General features: G+C 49.1%; 1 protein-coding gene across 3 annotated transcripts in view; it reads right to left on the bottom strand.

Annotated features, from left to right (window-relative positions):
- sdk2b (sidekick cell adhesion molecule 2b) overlaps window positions 1-23540 on the bottom strand; it is a 174694-nt gene that overhangs the window by 70985 nt on the left and 80169 nt on the right. For all 3 annotated transcript variants that reach the window (XM_066664601.1, XM_066664600.1, XM_066664602.1), the window contains exon 2: window positions 16773-16932. In XM_066664601.1, coding sequence (XP_066520698.1) covers window positions 16773-16932 — 160 coding nt within the window. The remainder of the gene's footprint in view (window positions 1-16772; window positions 16933-23540) is intronic.

Genomic DNA, 23540 nt, shown 5'->3' on the forward strand with positions numbered 1-23540 from the left:
CTGACACGCACCTAACACACATGACACACCCCAGAACTACACCTGACACACACCTAACATACATGACACACTCGAGAACTACACCTGACACACGTAACACACCTGGTACACACCTGACACACACCAGAACTACACCTGACACACACCAGAACCACACCTGACACAACCCTGACACCCACCAGAACAACACCTGACACACACCTAACACACCCCACGACTACACCTGACACACACCTAACACACTCCAAGACTACACCGGACACACACCTACCACACCTGACACACGTAACACACCTACCACACCTGACACAAACCAGAACCACATCTGACACACAACTAACACACCCAAGAATTATTCTTGACACACACCTAACACACACCAGAACTACACCTGACACACACCAGAACTACACCTGACACACACCAGAACCACACCTGACACACACCAGAACCACACCTGACACACACCAAAACCACAAGTGAAACACACTGGAACAACACTTGACACACACCATAACACACCCAGAACTACACCCGAAACACACCTAACACAACTGACACACACCAGAACTACACCTGACACACACCAGAATTACACCTGACACAGGTAACACACCTGGTACACAACTAACACACCCAAGAATCACACCTGACACACACCAGAAATACACCTGACATACACCAGAACCACACCTGACACACCCCTGACAACCAACAGAACAACACCTGACACACACCAGAACCACACCTGACACACACCTGACATACACCAGAACTACACCTGATACACACCTAACACACCCCAGAACTACACCTGACACACACCAGAAATACACATGACACACACCAGAACCACCCCTGACACACACCTGAAACACACCTACCACACACCAGAACTACTCCTGACACACACCAGAACCTCACCTGACACACACCTGACATACACCAGAACTACACCTGACACACAACAGAACTACATCTGACACATAACAGAACCACACCTGACACACACCAGAACCACACCTGACACACCACTGACACCAAAAAGAACAATACCTGACACACACCTAACACACCCCACGACTACACCTGACAGACACCTACCACACCTGACACACACCAGAACTACACCTGACATACACATTACACACACCAAACACGTGACACACACCAGAACTACACCTGACACACACCTGACATTCACCAGAACTACACCTGATACACACCTAACACACCCTAGAACTACACCTGACACACACCTAACACACCCTAGAACTACACCTGACACACACCTAACACACCCTAGAACTACACCTGACACACACCTAACACACACCAGAAATACACCTGACACACACCTGACATACACCAGAACTACACCTGATACACACCTAACACATCCCAGAACTACACCTGACAAACACCTAACACACACCAGAACCACACCTGACACTCAGCTAACACACCCAAGAATTACACCTGACACACACCAGAACTACACCCGACACACACCAGCACCACATCTGACACTCAACTAACACACCCAAGAGTTACACCTGACACACACCAGAACTACAACTGACAGACACAGGAACCACACCTGACACACACCTAACACACACCAGAAGTACACCTGACACACACCTAACACAGCCCAGAACTACACCTGAAACACGCTTAACACCCCTGACAAACACCAGAACTACTCCTGAAACACACATGATACTCAAAAGAACCACACCTGACACACCCCTGAAGTACACCTGACACACGTAACACACCTACCACACCTGACACAAACCAGAACCACATCTGACACACAACTAACACACCCAAGAATTATTCTTGACACACACCTAACACACACCAGAACTACACCTGACACACACCAGAACTACACCTGACACACACCAGAACCACACCTGACACACACCAGAACCACACCTGACACACACCAAAACCACAAGTGAAACACACTGGAACAACACTTGACACACACCATAACACACCCAGAACTACACCCGAAACACACCTAACACAACTGACACACACCAGAACTACACCTGACACACACCAGAATTACACCTGACACAGGTAACACACCTGGTACACAACTAACACACCCAAGAATCACACCTGACACACACCAGAAATACACCTGACATACACCAGAACCACACCTGACACACCCCTGACAACCAACAGAACAACACCTGACACGCACCAGAACCACACCTGACACACACCTGACATACACCAGAACTACACCTGATACACACCTAACACACCCCAGAACTACACCTGACACACACCAGAAATACACATGACACACACCAGAACCACCCCTGACACACACCTGAAACACACCTACCACACACCAGAACTACTCCTGACACACACCAGAACCTCACCTGACACACACCTGACATACACCAGAACTACACCTGACACACAACAGAACTACATCTGACACATAACAGAACCACACCTGACACACACCAGAACCACACCTGACACACCACTGACACCCAAAAGAACAATACCTGACACACACCTAACACACCCCACGACTACACCTGACAGACACCTACCACACCTGACACACACCAGAACTACACTTGACATACACATTACACACACCAAACACATGTGACACACACCAGAACTACACCTGACACACACCAGAACCACACCTGATACACACCTGACATTCACCAGAACTACACCTGATACACACCTAACACACCCTAGAACTACACCTGACACACACCTAACACACCCTAGAACTACACCTGACACACACCTAACACACACCAGAAATACACCTGACACACACCTGACATACACCAGAACTACACCTGATACACACCTAACACATCCCAGAACTACACCTGACAAACACCTAACACACACCAGAACCACACCTGACACTCAGCTAACACACCCAAGAATTACACCTGACACACACCAGAACTACACCCGACACACACCAGAACCACATCTGACACTCAACTAACACACCCAAGAGTTACACCTGACACACACCAGAACTACAACTGACAGACACAGGAACCACACCTGACACACACCTAACACACACCAGAAGTACACCTGACACACACCTAACACAGCCCAGAACTACACCTGAAACACGCTTAACACCCCTGACAAACACCAGAACTACTCCTGAAACACACATGATACTCAAAAGAACCACACCTGACACACCCCTGAAGTACACCTGACACACGTAACACACCTACCACACCTGACACAAACCAGAACCACATCTGACACACAACTAACACACCCAAGAATTATTCTTGACACACACCTAACACACACCAGAACTACACCTGACACACACCAGAACCACACCTGACACACACCAGAACCACACCTGACACACACCAAAACCACAAGTGAAACACACTGGAACAACACTTGACACACACCATAACACACCCAGAACTACACCCGAAACACACCTAACACAACTGACACACACCAGAACTACACCTGACACACACCAGAATTACACCTGACACAGGTAACACACCTGGTACACAACTAACACACCCAAGAATCACACCTGACACACACCAGAAATACACCTGACATACACCAGAACCACACCTGACACACCCCTGACAACCAACAGAACAACACCTGACACACACCAGAACCACACCTGACACACACCTGACATACACCAGAACTACACCTGATACACACCTAACACACCCCAGAACTACACCTGACACACACCAGAAATACACATGACACACACCAGAACCACCCCTGACACACACCTGAAACACACCTACCACACACCAGAACTACTCCTGACACACACCAGAACCTCACCTGACACACACCTGACATACACCAGAACTACACCTGACACACAACAGAACTACATCTGACACATAACAGAACCACACCTGACACACACCAGAACCACACCTGACACACCACTGACACCCAAAAGAACAATACCTGACACACACCTAACACACCCCATGACTACACCTGACAGACACCTACCACACCTGACACACACCAGAACTACACCTGACATACACATTACACACACCAAACACATGTGACACACACCAGAACTACACCTGACACACACCAGAACCACACCTGACACACACCTGACATTCACCAGAACTACACCTGATACACACCTAACACACCCTAGAACTACACCTGACACACACCTAACACACCCTAGAACTACACCTGACACACACCTAACACACACCAGAAATACACCTGACACACACCTGACATACACCAGAACTACACCTGATACACACCTAACACATCCCAGAACTACACCTGACAAACACCTAACACACACCAGAACCACACCTGACACTCAGCTAACACACCCAAGAATTACACCTGACACACACCAGAACTACACCCGACACACACCAGAACCACATCTGACACTCAACTAACACACCCAAGAGTTACACCTGACACACACCAGAACTACAACTGACAGACACAGGAACCACACCTGACACACACCTAACACACACCAGAAGTACACCTGACACACACCTAACACAGCCCAGAACTACACCTGAAACACGCTTAACACCCCTGACAAACACCAGAACTACTCCTGAAACACACATGATACTCAAAAGAACCACACCTGACACACCCCTGAAGTACACCTGACACACACCAGAACTACACCTGACACAGGTAACACACCTGGTACACACCTGACACACACCAGAACCACACCTGACACACACCAGAATCACAGCTGACACACTCCAGAATCACACCTGACACACAACTAACACACCCAAGAATTACACCTGACACACACCAGAACTACACCTGACACACACCAGAACTACACCTGACAGACACAGGAACCACACCTGACACACACCTAACACAGCCCAGAACTATACCCGAAACACGCTTAACACCCCTGACACACACTAGAACTACTCCTGAAACACACATGACACACAAAAGAACCACACCTGACACAACCCTGAGGTACACCTGACACACACCAGAACTACACCTGACACAGGTAACAAACCAGCACCATACCTGACACACACCAGAACCACACCTGGCACACACCAGAACCACACCTGGCACACACCAGAAACACACCTGACACACACCAGAATCACACCTGACACACCCCTGACAACCACCAGAACAACACCTGACACACACCTAACACACCCCACGACTACAACTGACACACCAGAACCACACCTGACACACACCAGAATCACACCTGACACACACCAGAACCACACCTGACACACCCCTGACAACCACCAGAACAACACCTGACACACACCTAACACACCCCACGACTACACCTGACACACCAGAACCACACCTGACACACACAGAACTACACCTGATTATCACCTAACACACCCCAGAACTACACCTGACACACACCAGAACCACCCCTGACACACACCTGGCACCCACCAGAACAGCTGACACACGTAACACACCCCACAACTACACCTGACACACACCAGAACTACACCTGACACACACCAGAACCACACCTGACACACACCAGAACCACACCTGACACACACCAGAACCACACCTGAAACACACCAGAACTACAAGTGAAACACACCAGAAAAACACCTGACACACACCTAAAACACCCCAGAACTACAACTGACACACACCTAACACACGCCAGAACTACACGTGACACACATCTAACACACACCAGAACTACACCTGACACACACCAGTTACACCCGACACACACCTAACACAACTGACACACACCAGAACTACACCTGCTACACACCAGAACTACACCTGACACACACCAGAAGTACACCTAACACACACCAGAACTACACCTGACACAGGTAACACACCTGGTACACACCTGACACACACCAGAACCACACCTGACACACACCAGAACCACACCTGACAGTCAACTAACACGCCCCAGAATTACACCTGACACACACCAGAACTACACCTGACAGACACAGGAACCACACCTGACACACACCTAACACACACCAGAAGTACACCTGACACACACCTAACACAGCCCAGAACTACACCTGAAACACGCTTAACACACAAAAGAACCACACCTGACACACCCCTGAAGTACACTTGACACACACCAGAACTACACCTGAAACAGGTAACACACCTGGTACACATCTGACACACACCAGAACCACACCTGACACACCCCTGAAGTACACCTGACACACACCAGAACTACACCTGACACAGGTAACACACCTGGTACACACCTGACACACACCAGAACCACACCTGACACACACCAGAATCACAGCTGACACACTCCAGAATCACACCTGACACACAACTAACACAACCAAGAATTACACCTGACACACACCAGAACTACACCTGACACACACCAGAACTACACCTGACAGACACAGGAACCACACCTGACACACACCTAACACAGCCCAGAACTATACCCGAAACACGCTTAACACCCCTGACACACACTAGAACTACTCCTGAAACACACATGACACACAAAAGAACCACACCTGACACAACCCTGAGGTACACCTGACACACACCAGAACTACACCTGACACAGGTAACAAACCAGCACCATACCTGACACACACCAGAACCACACCTGGCACACACCAGAACCACACCTGGCACACACCAGAAACACACCTGACACACACCAGAATCACACCTGACACACCCCTGACAACCACCAGAACAACACCTGACACACACCTAACACACCCCACGACTACAACTGACACACCAGAACCACACCTGACACACACCAGAATCACACCTGACACACACCAGAACCACACCTGACACACCCCTGACAACCACCAGAACAACACCTGACACACACCTAACACACCCCACGACTACACCTGACACACCAGAACCACACCTGACACACACAGAACTACACCTGATTATCACCTAACACACCCCAGAACTACACCTGACACACACCAGAACCACCCCTGACACACACCTGGCACCCACCAGAACAGCTGACACACGTAACACACCCCACAACTACACCTGACACACACCAGAACTACACCTGACACACACCAGAACCACACCTGACACACACCAGAACCACACCTGACACACACCAGAACCACACCTGAAACACACCAGAACTACAAGTGAAACACACCAGAAAAACACCTGACACACACCTAAAACACCCCAGAACTACAACTGACACACACCTAACACACGCCAGAACTACACGTGACACACATCTAACACACACCAGAACTACACCTGACACACACCAGTTACACCCGACACACACCTAACACAACTGACACACACCAGAACTACACCTGCTACACACCAGAACTACACCTGACACACACCAGAAGTACACCTAACACACACCAGAACTACACCTGACACAGGTAACACACCTGGTACACACCTGACACACACCAGAACCACACCTGACACACACCAGAACCACACCTGACAGTCAACTAACACGCCCCAGAATTACACCTGACACACACCAGAACTACACCTGACAGACACAGGAACCACACCTGACACACACCTAACACACACCAGAAGTACACCTGACACACACCTAACACAGCCCAGAACTACACCTGAAACACGCTTAACACACAAAAGAACCACACCTGACACACCCCTGAAGTACACTTGACACACACCAGAACTACACCTGAAACAGGTAACACACCTGGTACACATCTGACACACACCAGAACCACACCGGACACACACCAGAATCACAACGGACACACACCAAAATCACACCAGAACCACAACTAACACACCAAAGAATTACAACTGACACACACCTAACACAACTGACACACACCAGAACCACACCTGACACACCCCTGACAACCACCAGAACAACACCTGACACACACCTAACACACCCCACGACTACACCTGACACACCACAACCACACCTGACACACACAGAACTACACCTGATACACACCTAACACACCCCAGAACTACACCTGACACACACCAGAACCACCCCTGACACACACCTGGCACCCACCAGAACAGCTGACACACGTAACACACCCCACAACTACACCTGACACACACCAGAACTACACCTGACAAACACCAGAACCACACCTGACACACACCAGAACCACACCTGAAACACACCAGAACTACAAGTGAAACACACCAGAAAAACACCTGACACACACCTAAAACACCCCAGAACTACAACTGACACACACCTAACACACGCCAGAACTACACCTGACACACACCTAACACACACCAGTTGCACCCGACACACACCTACCACAACTGACACACACCAGAACTACACCTGACAGACACAGGAACCACACCTGACACACACCTAACACACACCAGAAGTACACCTGACACACACCAGAACTACACCTGACACAGGTAACACACCTGGTACACACCTGACACACACCAGAACCACAACTGACAGACACAGGAACCACACCTGACACACACCTAACACACACCAGATGTACACCTGACACACACCTAACACAGCCCAGAACTACACCTGAAACACGCTTAACATACAAAAGAACCACACCTGACACACCCCTGACAACCACCAGAACAACACCTGACACACACCTAACACACCCCACGACTACACCTGACACACCAGAACCACACCTGACACACACAGAACTACACCTGATTATCACCTAACACACCCCAGAACTACACCTGACACACACCAGAACCACCCCTGACACACACCTGGCACCCACCAGAACAGCTGACACACGTAACACACCCCACAACTACACCTGACACACACCAGAACTACACCTGACACACACCAGAACCACACCTGACACACACCAGAACCACACCTGACACACACCAGAACCACACCTGAAACACACCAGAACTACAAGTGAAACACACCAGAAAAACACCTGACACACACCTAAAACACCCCAGAACTACAACTGACACACACCTAACACACGCCAGAACTACACGTGACACACATCTAACACACACCAGAACTACACCTGACACACACCAGTTACACCCGACACACACCTAACACAACTGACACACACCAGAACTACACCTGCTACACACCAGAACTACACCTGACACACACCAGAAGTACACCTAACACACACCAGAACTACACCTGACACAGGTAACACACCTGGTACACACCTGACACACACCAGAACCACACCTGACACACACCAGAACCACACCTGACAGTCAACTAACACGCCCCAGAATTACACCTGACACACACCAGAACTACACCTGACAGACACAGGAACCACACCTGACACACACCTAACACACACCAGAAGTACACCTGACACACACCTAACACAGCCCAGAACTACACCTGAAACACGCTTAACACACAAAAGAACCACACCTGACACACCCCTGAAGTACACTTGACACACACCAGAACTACACCTGAAACAGGTAACACACCTGGTACACATCTGACACACACCAGAACCACACCTGACACACCCCTGAAGTACACCTGACACACACCAGAACTACACCTGACACAGGTAACACACCTGGTACACACCTGACACACACCAGAACCACACCTGACACACACCAGAATCACAGCTGACACACTCCAGAATCACACCTGACACACAACTAACACACCCAAGAATTACACCTGACACACACCAGAACTACACCTGACACACACCAGAACTACACCTGACAGACACAGGAACCACACCTGACACACACCTAACACAGCCCAGAACTATACCCGAAACACGCTTAACACCCCTGACACACACTAGAACTACTCCTGAAACACACATGACACACAAAAGAACCACACCTGACACAACCCTGAGGTACACCTGACACACACCAGAACTACACCTGACACAGGTAACAAACCAGCACCATACCTGACACACACCAGAACCACACCTGGCACACACCAGAACCACACCTGGCACACACCAGAAACACACCTGACACACACCAGAATCACACCTGACACACCCCTGACAACCACCAGAACAACACCTGACACACACCTAACACACCCCACGACTACAACTGACACACCAGAACCACACCTGACACACACCAGAATCACACCTGACACACACCAGAACCACACCTGACACACCCCTGACAACCACCAGAACAACACCTGACACACACCTAACACACCCCACGACTACACCTGACACACCAGAACCACACCTGACACACACAGAACTACACCTGATTATCACCTAACACACCCCAGAACTACACCTGACACACACCAGAACCACCCCTGACACACACCTGGCACCCACCAGAACAGCTGACACACGTAACACACCCCACAACTACACCTGACACACACCAGAACTACACCTGACACACACCAGAACCACACCTGACACACACCAGAACCACACCTGACACACACCAGAACCACACCTGAAACACACCAGAACTACAAGTGAAACACACCAGAAAAACACCTGACACACACCTAAAACACCCCAGAACTACAACTGACACACACCTAACACACGCCAGAACTACACGTGACACACATCTAACACACACCAGAACTACACCTGACACACACCAGTTACACCCGACACACACCTAACACAACTGACACACACCAGAACTACACCTGCTACACACCAGAACTACACCTGACACACACCAGAAGTACACCTAACACACACCAGAACTACACCTGACACAGGTAACACACCTGGTACACACCTGACACACACCAGAACCACACCTGACACACACCAGAACCACACCTGACAGTCAACTAACACGCCCCAGAATTACACCTGACACACACCAGAACTACACCTGACAGACACAGGAACCACACCTGACACACACCTAACACACACCAGAAGTACACCTGACACACACCTAACACAGCCCAGAACTACACCTGAAACACGCTTAACACACAAAAGAACCACACCTGACACACCCCTGAAGTACACTTGACACACACCAGAACTACACCTGAAACAGGTAACACACCTGGTACACATCTGACACACACCAGAACCACACCGGACACACACCAGAATCACAACGGACACACACCAAAATCACACCAGAACCACAACTAACACACCAAAGAATTACAACTGACACACACCTAACACAACTGACACACACCAGAACCACACCTGACACACCCCTGACAACCACCAGAACAACACCTGACACACACCTAACACACCCCACGACTACACCTGACACACCACAACCACACCTGACACACACAGAACTACACCTGATACACACCTAACACACCCCAGAACTACACCTGACACACACCAGAACCACCCCTGACACACACCTGGCACCCACCAGAACAGCTGACACACGTAACACACCCCACAACTACACCTGACACACACCAGAACTACACCTGACAAACACCAGAACCACACCTGACACACACCAGAACCACACCTGAAACACACCAGAACTACAAGTGAAACACACCAGAAAAACACCTGACACACACCTAAAACACCCCAGAACTACAACTGACACACACCTAACACACGCCAGAACTACACCTGACACACACCTAACACACACCAGTTGCACCCGACACACACCTACCACAACTGACACACACCAGAACTACACCTGACAGACACAGGAACCACACCTGACACACACCTAACACACACCAGAAGTACACCTGACACACACCAGAACTACACCTGACACAGGTAACACACCTGGTACACACCTGACACACACCAGAACCACAACTGACAGTCAACTAACACGCCCAAGAATTACACCTGACACACACCAGAACTACACCTGACAGACACAGGAACCACACCTGACACACACCTAACACACACCAGATGTACACCTGACACACACCTAACACAGCCCAGAACTACACCTGAAACACGCTTAACATACAAAAGAACCACACCTGACACACCCCTGAAGTACACCTGACACACACCAGAACTACACCTGAAACAGGTAACACACCTGGTACACATCTGACACACACCAGAACCACACCGGACACACACCAGAATCACAACGGACACACACCAAAATCACACCAGAACCACAACTAACACACCAAAGAATTACAACTGACACACACCTAACACAACTGACACACACCAGAACTACACATGACACACACCAGAACTACACCTGACAGACACAGGAACCACACCTGACACACACCTAACAAACACCAAAACTACACCTGAGACACACCAGAACTACACCTGACATACACCTGACACACATGTGACACATCTGACACACACGTGACACAAACCAAAACTACACCTGACACACATGTAACACACCTGGTACGCACCTCACACACACCAGAACCACACCTGACACACCCCAGAAGCACACATGACACACACCAGAACTACACCTGACACACACCAGAACAACAACTGACACACACCAGAACTACACCTAACACACACCAGAACCACACCTGAAACACACCAGAACCACAAGTGAAACACACCAGAACTACACCCGACACACACCTAACACAACTGACACGCACCAGAACTACACCTGCTACACACCAGAACTACACCTGACACACACCAGAACCACACCTGACACACCCCTGACAACCACCAGAACCACACCTGACACACCCCTGACAACCACCAGAACAACACCTCACACAGACCTAACACACACTAGAACTACACCTGACACAGGTAACACACCTGGTACACACCTGACACACACCTGGTACACACCTGACACACACAAGAACCACACCTGACACACACCAGAATCACACCTGACACACACCAGAATCACACCTGACACAAAACTAACACACCCAAGAATTACACCTGACACACAACTAACACACCCAAGAATTACACCTGACACCCACCAAAACTACACCTGAGACACACCAGAACTACACCTGACACACACCTGACACACACCAGACCTACACCTTACATACACCAGAGCCACACCTGACACACACCTAACACATCTGACACACATGTGACACAAACCAGAACTACACCTGACACACATAACACACCTGGTACGCACCTGACACACACCAGAACCACACCTGACACACACCAGAAGCACACCTGACACACAACTAACACACCCAAGAATTACACTTGACACACACCTAACACACCTGACACACACTAGAACTACACCTTACACACACCAGAACTACACGAGACACACCAGAACTACACATGACACAGACCAGAACAACACATGACACACACCAGAACCACACCTGACACACACCAGAACCACACCTGACACACACCAGAACAACACCTGACACACACCAGAACCACACCTGAAACACACCAGAACCACAAGTGAAACACACCAGAACTACACCCGACACACACCTAACACAACTGACACACACCAGATCTACACGTGCTACACACCAGAACTACACCTGACACAGGAACCACACCTAACACACACCAGAAGTACACCTGACACACAGCTAACACAGCCCAGAACTACACCTGAAACACGCTTAACACCCCTGACACACACCAGACCTACTCCTGAAACACACACGACACACAAAACAACCACACCTGACACACCCCTGAAGTACACCTGACACACACCAGAACTACACCTGACACAGGTAACACACCAGAACCACACCTGACACACACCAGAACCACACCTGACACACACCAGAACCACACCTGACACACACCAGAATCACACCTGACACACACCAGAAATACACCTGACACACCCCTGACAACCACCAGAACAACACCTGACACACGCCTAACACACCCCACGACTACACCTGACACACCAGAACCACACCTGACACACACCAAAACTACACCTGATACACACCTAACACACCCCAGAACTACACCTGACACACACCTTACACACATCAGAACCACCCCTGACACACACCAGAATACCTGACACACATGTAACACACCCCACAACTACACCGGACACACACCAGAACTACACCTGACACACACCAGAACCACACCTGAAACACACCAGAACCACAAGTGAAATACACCAGAACAACACCTGACACACACCTAAAACACCCCAGAACTACACCTGACACACACCTAACACACACCAGAACTACACCTGACACACACCTAACACAACTGACACACACCAGAACTACACCTGCTATACACCAGAACTACACCTGACACACACGTAACACACACCAGAAGTACACCTGACACACACCTAACACAGCCCAGAACTACACCTGAAACACGCTTAACACCCCTGACACACACAAGGACTACTCCTGAAACACCCCTGACACACAAAAGAACCACACCTGACACACACCTGAAGTACACCTGACACACACCAGAACTACACCTGACACAGGTAACACACCTGGTACACACCTGACACACACCAGAACCACACCGGACACACACCAGAATCACACCTGACACACAACTAACACACCCAAGAATTACACCCGACACACACCAGAATCACACCTGACACACACCAGAACCACACCTGACACACCCCTGACAACCACCAGAACAACACCTGACACACACCTAACACACCCCACGACTACACCTGACACACACCAGAACCACACCTGACACACACCTGACATACACCAGAACTACACCTGATACACACCAGAACCACACCTGACACACCCCTGACAACCACCAGAACAACACCTGACACACACCTAACACACCCCACGACTACACCTGACACACACCAGAACCACACCGGACAAACACCAGAATCACACCTGACATACAACTAACACACCCAATAGTTACACCTGACAAACACCAGAATCACACCTGACACACACCAGAACCACACCTGACACACCCCTGACAACCACCAGAACAACACCTGACACACACCTAACACACCCCACGACTACACCTGACACACCAGAACCACACCTGACACACACCTGACATACACCAGAACTACACCTGATACACACCAGAATCACACCTGACACACAACTAACACACCCAAGAATTACACCCGACACACACCAGAACTACACCTGACACACACCAGAACCACACCTGACACACCCCTGACAACCACCAGAACAACACGTGACACACACCTAACACACCCCACGACTACACCTGACATACACCAGAACTACACCTGATACACACCTAACACACCCCAGAACTACACCTGACACACACGTAACACACCTCACACACCTAACACACCTGACACACACCAGAACTACACCTGATACACACCTGACACACACCAGAACTACACCTGACACACAACTGTTGTAAATCTGACAACATCAGGTCTTTTCTGTTTTTCCCCTATTTTCTTTCTCTCCTCTTTCTTTTCTTATATCTCTCCTTCTTGTTCTGTCTCCCTCTTTTCATCTCTACACAGGCTTTTTTAATCTTTTTATCCCTTACACTGTCTCCCTCACTCCTCCATTTGTCTCCCTCCATTGGTCTCCTGTCTCCTCCTCCGGACTCGTTCTCTCCACCTCAGTGAACACAGCTCAGAAACTCACACAGAGCATTTTCCTGTTTTTTGTTTTTTTTCTGTTTATTTCCCGGTTTTCTTTCCAAATCAGAAATCAGATATGGGTTGTTTCCCGTTGTCCATTTCCCGGTTTCAGAAGGAGAACTTCACCAGACACGTCTGGTTTTCTGGTCTTTACCCAGAACCCAGTCGAGGATGCTATAACACTCTGTAAATGACCCGTCCAGCTCCACTGTGCCATAACGCTTTATTTCAGGCTCTGAGCTCTCTCTGGAGCTTCTTATCTCGACTCACACATGGACACCGTCACAGTTCCTGTTGAAGAACCCACTGTTCTCTGGTTCCAGATGAAGAACTTTTCTGGTTCAGGAACCTGTTTATGTCAGTGTTAGTTTAGATTCATGAACCATGCTGGATTAAAAGGGCGGAGTGAAAGTCTAATGGTGTTCAGGCATCTCACAATCATCACACAGTTCCACTGTTCCACACACCAGAGGAACCCCATCACTCTAGAGAACACAGTTCCACTGTTCCACACTCCAGGGGAACTCCATCACTCCAGAGAACACAGTTCCACACACCAGAGGAACTCCATCATTCCAGAGAAAACAGTTCCACTGTTCCACACACCAGAGGAACCCCATCACTCCAGAGAACACAGTTCCACTGTTTCACACACCAGAGGAACCCTATCACTCCAGAGAACACAGTTCCACTGTTCCACACACCAGAGGAACCCTATCACTCCAGAGAACACAGTTCCACTGTTCCACACACCAGAGGAACCCCATCGCTTTTTTTTGTCCGGTCTCTTTCCCTCTTTCTCTTTCTCTCTCTCTCTCTCTCTCTCTCTCTCAACTGAATTACAGACACAGCTGGCCTCATCTATCTCACTTACCCTTTCTTCATTTCTTCATTTCCTCCTCCATCTCCCTCTCTTCATCTGTCCTCTGTCGCCTTCTCTACTTTCTTTCGCTGCATCCCTCTCTCCAACTGTCTTCACCTCCCTCACTCTCTCTCCTTCTCTCTTTAGTTTTCCTCAATTCTACTTTTCCCTTTTTAACATTTTCTATTCTATTCTATGGTCTGTATTTTTCCTTCTTTCCTCCTCTACTTTACCCTTCCACTTACACACACACACACACACACACACACACCTGTATTCCAGGGAGAACCGGGTCAGTTCAGTTTCATTGTGAATCCATTTGAACTCCAGCGGCCAGCTGCCCTCGGCCATGCAGGTCAGAACAAGACGGTTCCGCTCCAGGTGCAACTGGGTCCGCACTGGTTCTGTCTTAAAGTATGGAGGAACGTCATCTACAGAGAGAGACAGAGAGAGAGTGTAGTGCTGTTGAATTACCAAGCAGATTATTAACAGTGTAAAGGCGGCGCAGAGGATCAGCAGGTAGTGTCTCTGTCTCAGCTTCAGGGTCCTGGAGGTTGTGGGTTCGAGTCCTGCTCCGGGTGACTGTCTGTGAGGAGTGTGGTCTGTTCTCCCTGTGTCTGCGTGGGTTTCCTCCAGGTGACTGTCTGTGAGGAGTGTGGTGTGTTCTCCCTGTGTCTGCATGGGTTTCCTCTGGGTGACTGTCTGTGAGGAGTGTGGTGTGTTCTCCAGTGTGTCTGCGTGGGTTTCCTCCAGGTGACTGTCTGTGAGGAGTGTGGTGTGTTCTCCCTGTGTCTGGTGTGTTTGAGAGAGTGTGTGAGACAGTGTGTTTGTCCGTGTGTGTGTATTAGAAGCAGGGCCACTTGACCTCTATTAACAGCCCTACCCCCTCCCCCAGTCTGAGTGATGACATCATTAATTAGAGTTTCTTTGGCTGACGGCCGCTCAGTTATTACAGCTTCAGTCTGGACATAAGTGACAGCATCAACACACACACACACACACACACACACACACACACACACACACACACACACAGTTATACACACACACACACAGCGTGAGAGAGAGAGAAAGCGTGTGTGTGTGTGGGAGAGAGCGAGAGAGAGAGTGAGAGTGTGTGACCTGCGGCTGCTCTATTCTCTGCCCTCTCGCCTCAGCTTTATGATGCAGATAAAGAGCTAATGGATTTGGACGCAGCTTTGTCCCGCAGCAGGAACTTTCTCCACGAGAGAGAGAGGGAGAGAGAGAGGACAAAACGGACAAAACTGACTTTAACCAGTCAGAACAGGACCTGGGAATGGGTCCAAGACAGACACACACACACACGTACAGAGTGTTTAAGGTGGTCTGATTGTGTTCTCCACAGACCAAAATTAAACTGAGTGATTCCAGGCCGAGCAGCTGCACATGAGCCTAACGTCACCAGGCCCAACACCAACAGCCGACTAGAGGAGTGTAAACCCCCTCAGGACCCCCACATAGCAGGTGTGATGTGGTGGTGGATCATTCTCAGCGCTGCAGTGACACTGATGTGGTGGTGGTGTTAGTGTGTGTTGTGCTGGTGCGAGTGGATCAGACACAGCAGTGCTGCTGAAGTTTTTAAACCCTGTGTCTACTTACTGTCCACTCAGTGAGACAATCCTCCCTCGTTGGTCCACCTTGTAGATGTAAAAGCAGAGAGAGAGAAGGAGAGAGAGAGGAAGAGAGAGAGAGGAGAGAGGAAGAGAGAGAGAGGAGAGAGGCAGAGAGAGAGAGGAGAGAGAGGAGGATGAGAGAGAGAGGGAGAGTGGAAGAGAGAGAGAGGAGAGAGGCAGAGAGAGAGAGGAGAGAGAGGAGGATGAGAGAGAGAGGGAGAGTGGAGAGGCAGAGAGAGAGAGAGAGAGGGAGAGTGGAGAGAGGCAGAGAGGGAGACAGAGAATGTACAGAAAGGGAGAGCGAGAATGAGGGAGAGAGAAATGAAGAGAGACTGGAGAGAGAAAGAGACAGAGAGATGTAATTAGTGAGTAATTATAGAGGTGAGTGTAAACAATGGTGGCAGATGGTGAACAGAAAAAAAAACAGAGTTAATGACCTTCAGCTTAGAACTCTGAGACTCCGCTCCCTCATCAGTGTGTGTGTGTGTGTGTGTGTGTCTGTGTGTGAGAGAGAGAGTGTGTATATTGTTTGTTCTCTCATCCTTCTGGATGAGTCGACTCAGTTTGACTCTGTTCCATTTCTTAGTGATTCAGTTTGATTCATTCACATGTAAACTATTGCATCAACAGAGTTGATTCTTTTTTCCAAATGATTCTTTACCAAATGATTGAGTGTGGGCAGTGCGGTGGCATTAGTGTCTGAAATGAAGCTCCGCCCACCTGTTTCATCGCTCCAGAGAAAACAGTTCCACTGTTCTACATACCAGAGGAACTCCATCCCTTCAGAGAACACAGTTCCACACAACAGAGGAACTTCATCACTCCAGAGAACACAGTTCTGCTGTTTCACACACTCAGAAACACGCACGCGCGCACACACTCACTCAGAAACACATACACAGAGTGAAGCTGCCGATAAAGTCAGGATGGTGCTGAGTTTTGTGTGCGGAGCGAGGACGATCGATTTCAACAAAAAAATTTCAAAGCAACAAAGAAACAAGAGAGAGAGAGAGGCAGAGGGAGGGGGGGGAGAGAGAAAGAGATAGGCAGAGAGAGAGAGAGAGAGAGAGAGACAGACAGACAACAGAAAACAGCCGTGTCTGACAGTTATAAATCACAGTAACACAGTCTCCGGTGGGGGGGTCTTCACCTGTTCCACAGAGCACCCTCCCTCCTCTTTAATCACACTCTGAGGGAGCTGTTTCTCCACAGCAGCAGCAACAGCAGTGAGTGAGTGGGGGTCAGTGCACTGGTAAAAAAATTGACCACATCATACTGGGTTTTACTGGGGGGCTGAGGCACAGAAAACCCCCCGGAGATAAGAAGGACGATCCTCGCTCCTAACCCATCCGACTATTTAGGAACCGCACACTGTCTCCTCCCCCTGTCTCTAAACTATAACCGATACAGATTGATCCACACTGTGGAAACACACTATGGAGTACAGAACGCGTGCAGCAGTGGGAACCAGTTTAGTTTAATGGTGAGGTTTGTCTCCCCCTGCTGGAGAGATGGGGAGACAGTGGGTTTTGTGAGGACTGTGAACGTCAGTGTGTGTGTGTGTGTGTGAGAGAGAGATCGTGTGCTTCTGTTATTTACCACACATTACAGTGTCAACACTGGTCTGCCATGTGATCACTTTTAAAAGTCTATTTCGAAGCAACATGAGGAAACCCACAAAAAAGTTTACAGCTGTATCTCTGTGAGCTTTGAGCTGTTTTTCCTGCTCTACAGGATCCATGGGGTTGTTTGTGTTTACCCTCAGTGCTGATGAATGATTCGTGGCCGTGTAGTGCAGGCATCTCCTGTATAACATTTATCAGAGTTTGAGGAAACTATAATAAGTAGAGGTCAGTGTGAGAACGAGTTTAAATCCCACTTTACGTGACATGCTACACTAAGTAATAGAGGAGAGTACTGCTCACGCCGCGGCGCCTCACGCAGCACGTTTACTGCGTCGAAAAAAAAAAAAAAGAAAGTGGTGGTTGCCTCATGAGCCTCACACTCAGACTCTGAGTTCGACACAGAGAGCGTGTCTTCGTGAGTGAACTCTCACGCGGGGAATTAGGCCTTGGGCCATTTTGGATACGGCACTGAGAGTCCACATTGATTTGTTTATTGTTAAACGGGCCGCTTATTTTTAATAAACACCAAGCAAGAATGTAGATAAAGTACCTTTAATTCGGGAGGCTGCTCTGTAGGTAAAGCACAGTAAAAATAAACAGCAGTCAGATAAAATGAACCAGATAATTACAGATAAATATACAGCCTTTAGGCTTAGTCCATTTAACATTCATTCACTGTCTGTAAGCCTTATCCAGTTCAGGGTCGCGGTGGGTCCGGAGCCGCAGGGCGCAAGGATCCATTTAATATTATAAATAAAAACCCAGCACTATGTAACCAATAATTATTAATAAAGAGGTGTATTTCTAACTACAGAAAGCTCAGCTCCAGAGAGCTACACCCCACACTGCAGAGAGGGAACTGAACACAGGTCACACACCACACACAAACATTAAGAAAATAATAATAATTAGATTAAACAAAGATTATTCACAAAGTCCCAAACCTCGAGTCTGAGTCGAGTCCGAGGCACTGTTCGAGTGACTTAAGTATGACTTGAGTGAGAGAAAGAGAGCGAGAGAGAGAGAGAGAGAAAGAGAGAGAGAGAGAGAGAGAGAGAGAGAGAGAGATGGACAAAGAGTGAGAGAATCAGAGAACTGCCTTTCTTCTGTCTGTGTGATTGGGGTGGGTCACACTCATCCATTTGATAGTGCACTTGTTTGCGTGAGGGGAGGAATAGACACAATACATCACAGATGAGGGGGAGAGAGAGCGAGAGAGAAAGAGAGAGAGAAAGAAAGAAAGAGAGAGAGAGAGAGAGAGAGAGAGATACTCCTGTCTTCAGTGTGCTCTCTATAGTCTGTCAGTATTAATACCTGTCCACTCTGATCCTGCTGCAGTGTGGGCTCCAACACACACACACACACAGGGTGTTGGGCAGTCACGACTTTACCCAGGGGACAGCTGGGTGTTAGGTGCCCTCAGCCGTGGATGTTAAGGGAGAAAGCTCTGTTCCATCACCCCCTCCCCTCCCCTCCCCCTTTATGAAGCAGATCCAGGGAAAACAAACCATGATGGTCCCCCCCACAATCTACCACACCACTGACCCCTGTGTATATGGTGGGGTGGAGTGGTTGTAGAGATAGAGGGATGACCCCCCACTGTCACATATTTCCCGCTTCTCTTTATTTTTTCCTGGAGAAAATCCGTATTTTTCCTGTGTTCTACATTTTGATTGGTCCCTGACATCCACCCCGTGTCTGAGGAAAACTTTGTCTGTAAATGTGCTGCTGTCTGTGTCTCTGTGTGTGGAGGAGAGGAGCTCATGTTCCTGTACTTCTTCAGTTCAACTTCAACAATGTCCCTCCCTCCCTCCCTCCCTCTCTGTCTGTCTCTCTCTCTCTCTCTGTTCATCCCTCTATCTCTCCTGCACAGCTCGGGGGAACCGTTGAATCAGTTTGTTTGTTCGAGCTCCGTATCATCCTCTTCCAGAAAAAAGGTGAAAATGGAGCACAGGACTTAGAGGAGAGGATACTGGGAAGGAGGAGGATGAATAGGTGGAGGGAGAGGAGGAGGTGAAGGAAAAGAATGAGGAGGAGGTGGAGGAGAAGGAGGAGGATGGGGAGAAGAAGGAGGAAGAGGAAAATGAGGAAGAGAAGGAGGAGGAAGAGGAGGAGAAGGAGAAGAAGGATAAAGTAGCTGAGAGTGTGTATGTCGAGTGTGTGCATTTACAGTGTGTGTGCATGTGTGTGTTTAGATTGTGTGTTACGGTTAGACGGGACGGATCTGGAGAACTCTGGAACTTGCGGGGAACACTCTGAGAGTGTGCGGATCTGGACTCTTTTTTGCGCCTTTGTGTCCTGACCACTGCCGCGAAGAAGTCAGAAAAGGCAGCGGAGTCTGTCCCAGTTTTCTGTACTGCTCCAGGGAACACTGTTCCACTGTTCCACACACCAGAGGAACCCCATCACTCCAGAGAACACAGTTCCACTGTTCCACACACCAGAGGAACCCCATCACTCCAGAGAACACAGTTCCACTGTTCCACACCCCAGAGGAACCCCATCACTCCAGAGAACACAGTTCCACTGTTCCACACACCAGAGGAACCCCATCACTCCAGAGAACACAGTTCCACTGTTCCACACACCAGAGGAACTCCATCACTCCAGAGAACACAGTTCCACACACCAGAGGAACTCCATTGCTCCAGAGAACGCAGTTCCACTGTTCCACACACCAGAGGAACTCCATTGCTCCAGACAACACAGTTCCACTGTTCCACACACCAGAGGAACCCCATCACTCAAGAAAACACAGTTCCACTGTTCCACACACCAGAGGAACTCCATCACTCCCGAGAACACAGTTCCACTGTTCCACACACCAGAGGAACTCCATCACTCCAGAGAACACAGTTCCACACACCAGAGGAACCCCATCACTCCAGAGAACACAGTTCCACTGTTCTACACACCAGAGGAGCCCCATCACTCGAGAGAACACAGTTCCACTATTCCACACACCAGAGGAACCCCATCACTCCAAAGAACACAGTTCCACTGTTCCACACACCAGAGGAACTCCATCACTCCCGAGAACACAGTTCCACCGTTCCACACACCAGAGTAACTCCATCATTCCAGAGAACACAGTTCCACTGTTCCACACACCAGAGGAACCCCATCACTCCAGAGAACACAGTTCCACTGTTCCACACACCAGAGGAACCCCATCACTCCAGAGAACACACAGAACAGTGTCCAGTGCCAGTAACACTTTTGCTTTGTCAGTAAACACTTGACCGTCCTTGTCACTAAAATGTTCACATTTCTGGCCAAAGGCCCAGAGAACAAACACTCACACTCACACTCTCTCTCATACACACACAAAACACACACACACACTCTCTCTCTATCCCTGGGGGTGGGGTAATCCTGATGTTTGTGTTTTTGTGGTAAAAGCTGTTGGGGGGAATACAGGGGGCTGGCCATATGTTCCTGTAATCTCTGTTTATTACACCATCAAACACACACTGAGAGAACAGAAACAAAACCAACATCTGTCCAACAGCAGAGAGAGAAAGAGTCAGAGACAGAGAGAGCGAGAGAGAGACAGAGACAGAGACAGAGAGAATCTGAACCTGAAATACATACTTTTATTTCTTCTTGCTCAAATGAACCCTTTTCACTGAGCACTTTTCCACCAAAAACAACTCTGGTTCAGTGAACCAGCCGCATTTACACAGCTTTACACAGAACACGTCACCAACAGGGGGCACTGCACAGTGGCAGTAAACAGTAGAGAGAAGGCGGCAGAGCGTGTAGACAACCAGCGAGGTG

This window comes from Hoplias malabaricus, chromosome 3, assembly GCF_029633855.1.
Source record: "Hoplias malabaricus isolate fHopMal1 chromosome 3, fHopMal1.hap1, whole genome shotgun sequence".
Classification (NCBI taxonomy): domain Eukaryota; kingdom Metazoa; phylum Chordata; class Actinopteri; order Characiformes; family Erythrinidae; genus Hoplias; species Hoplias malabaricus.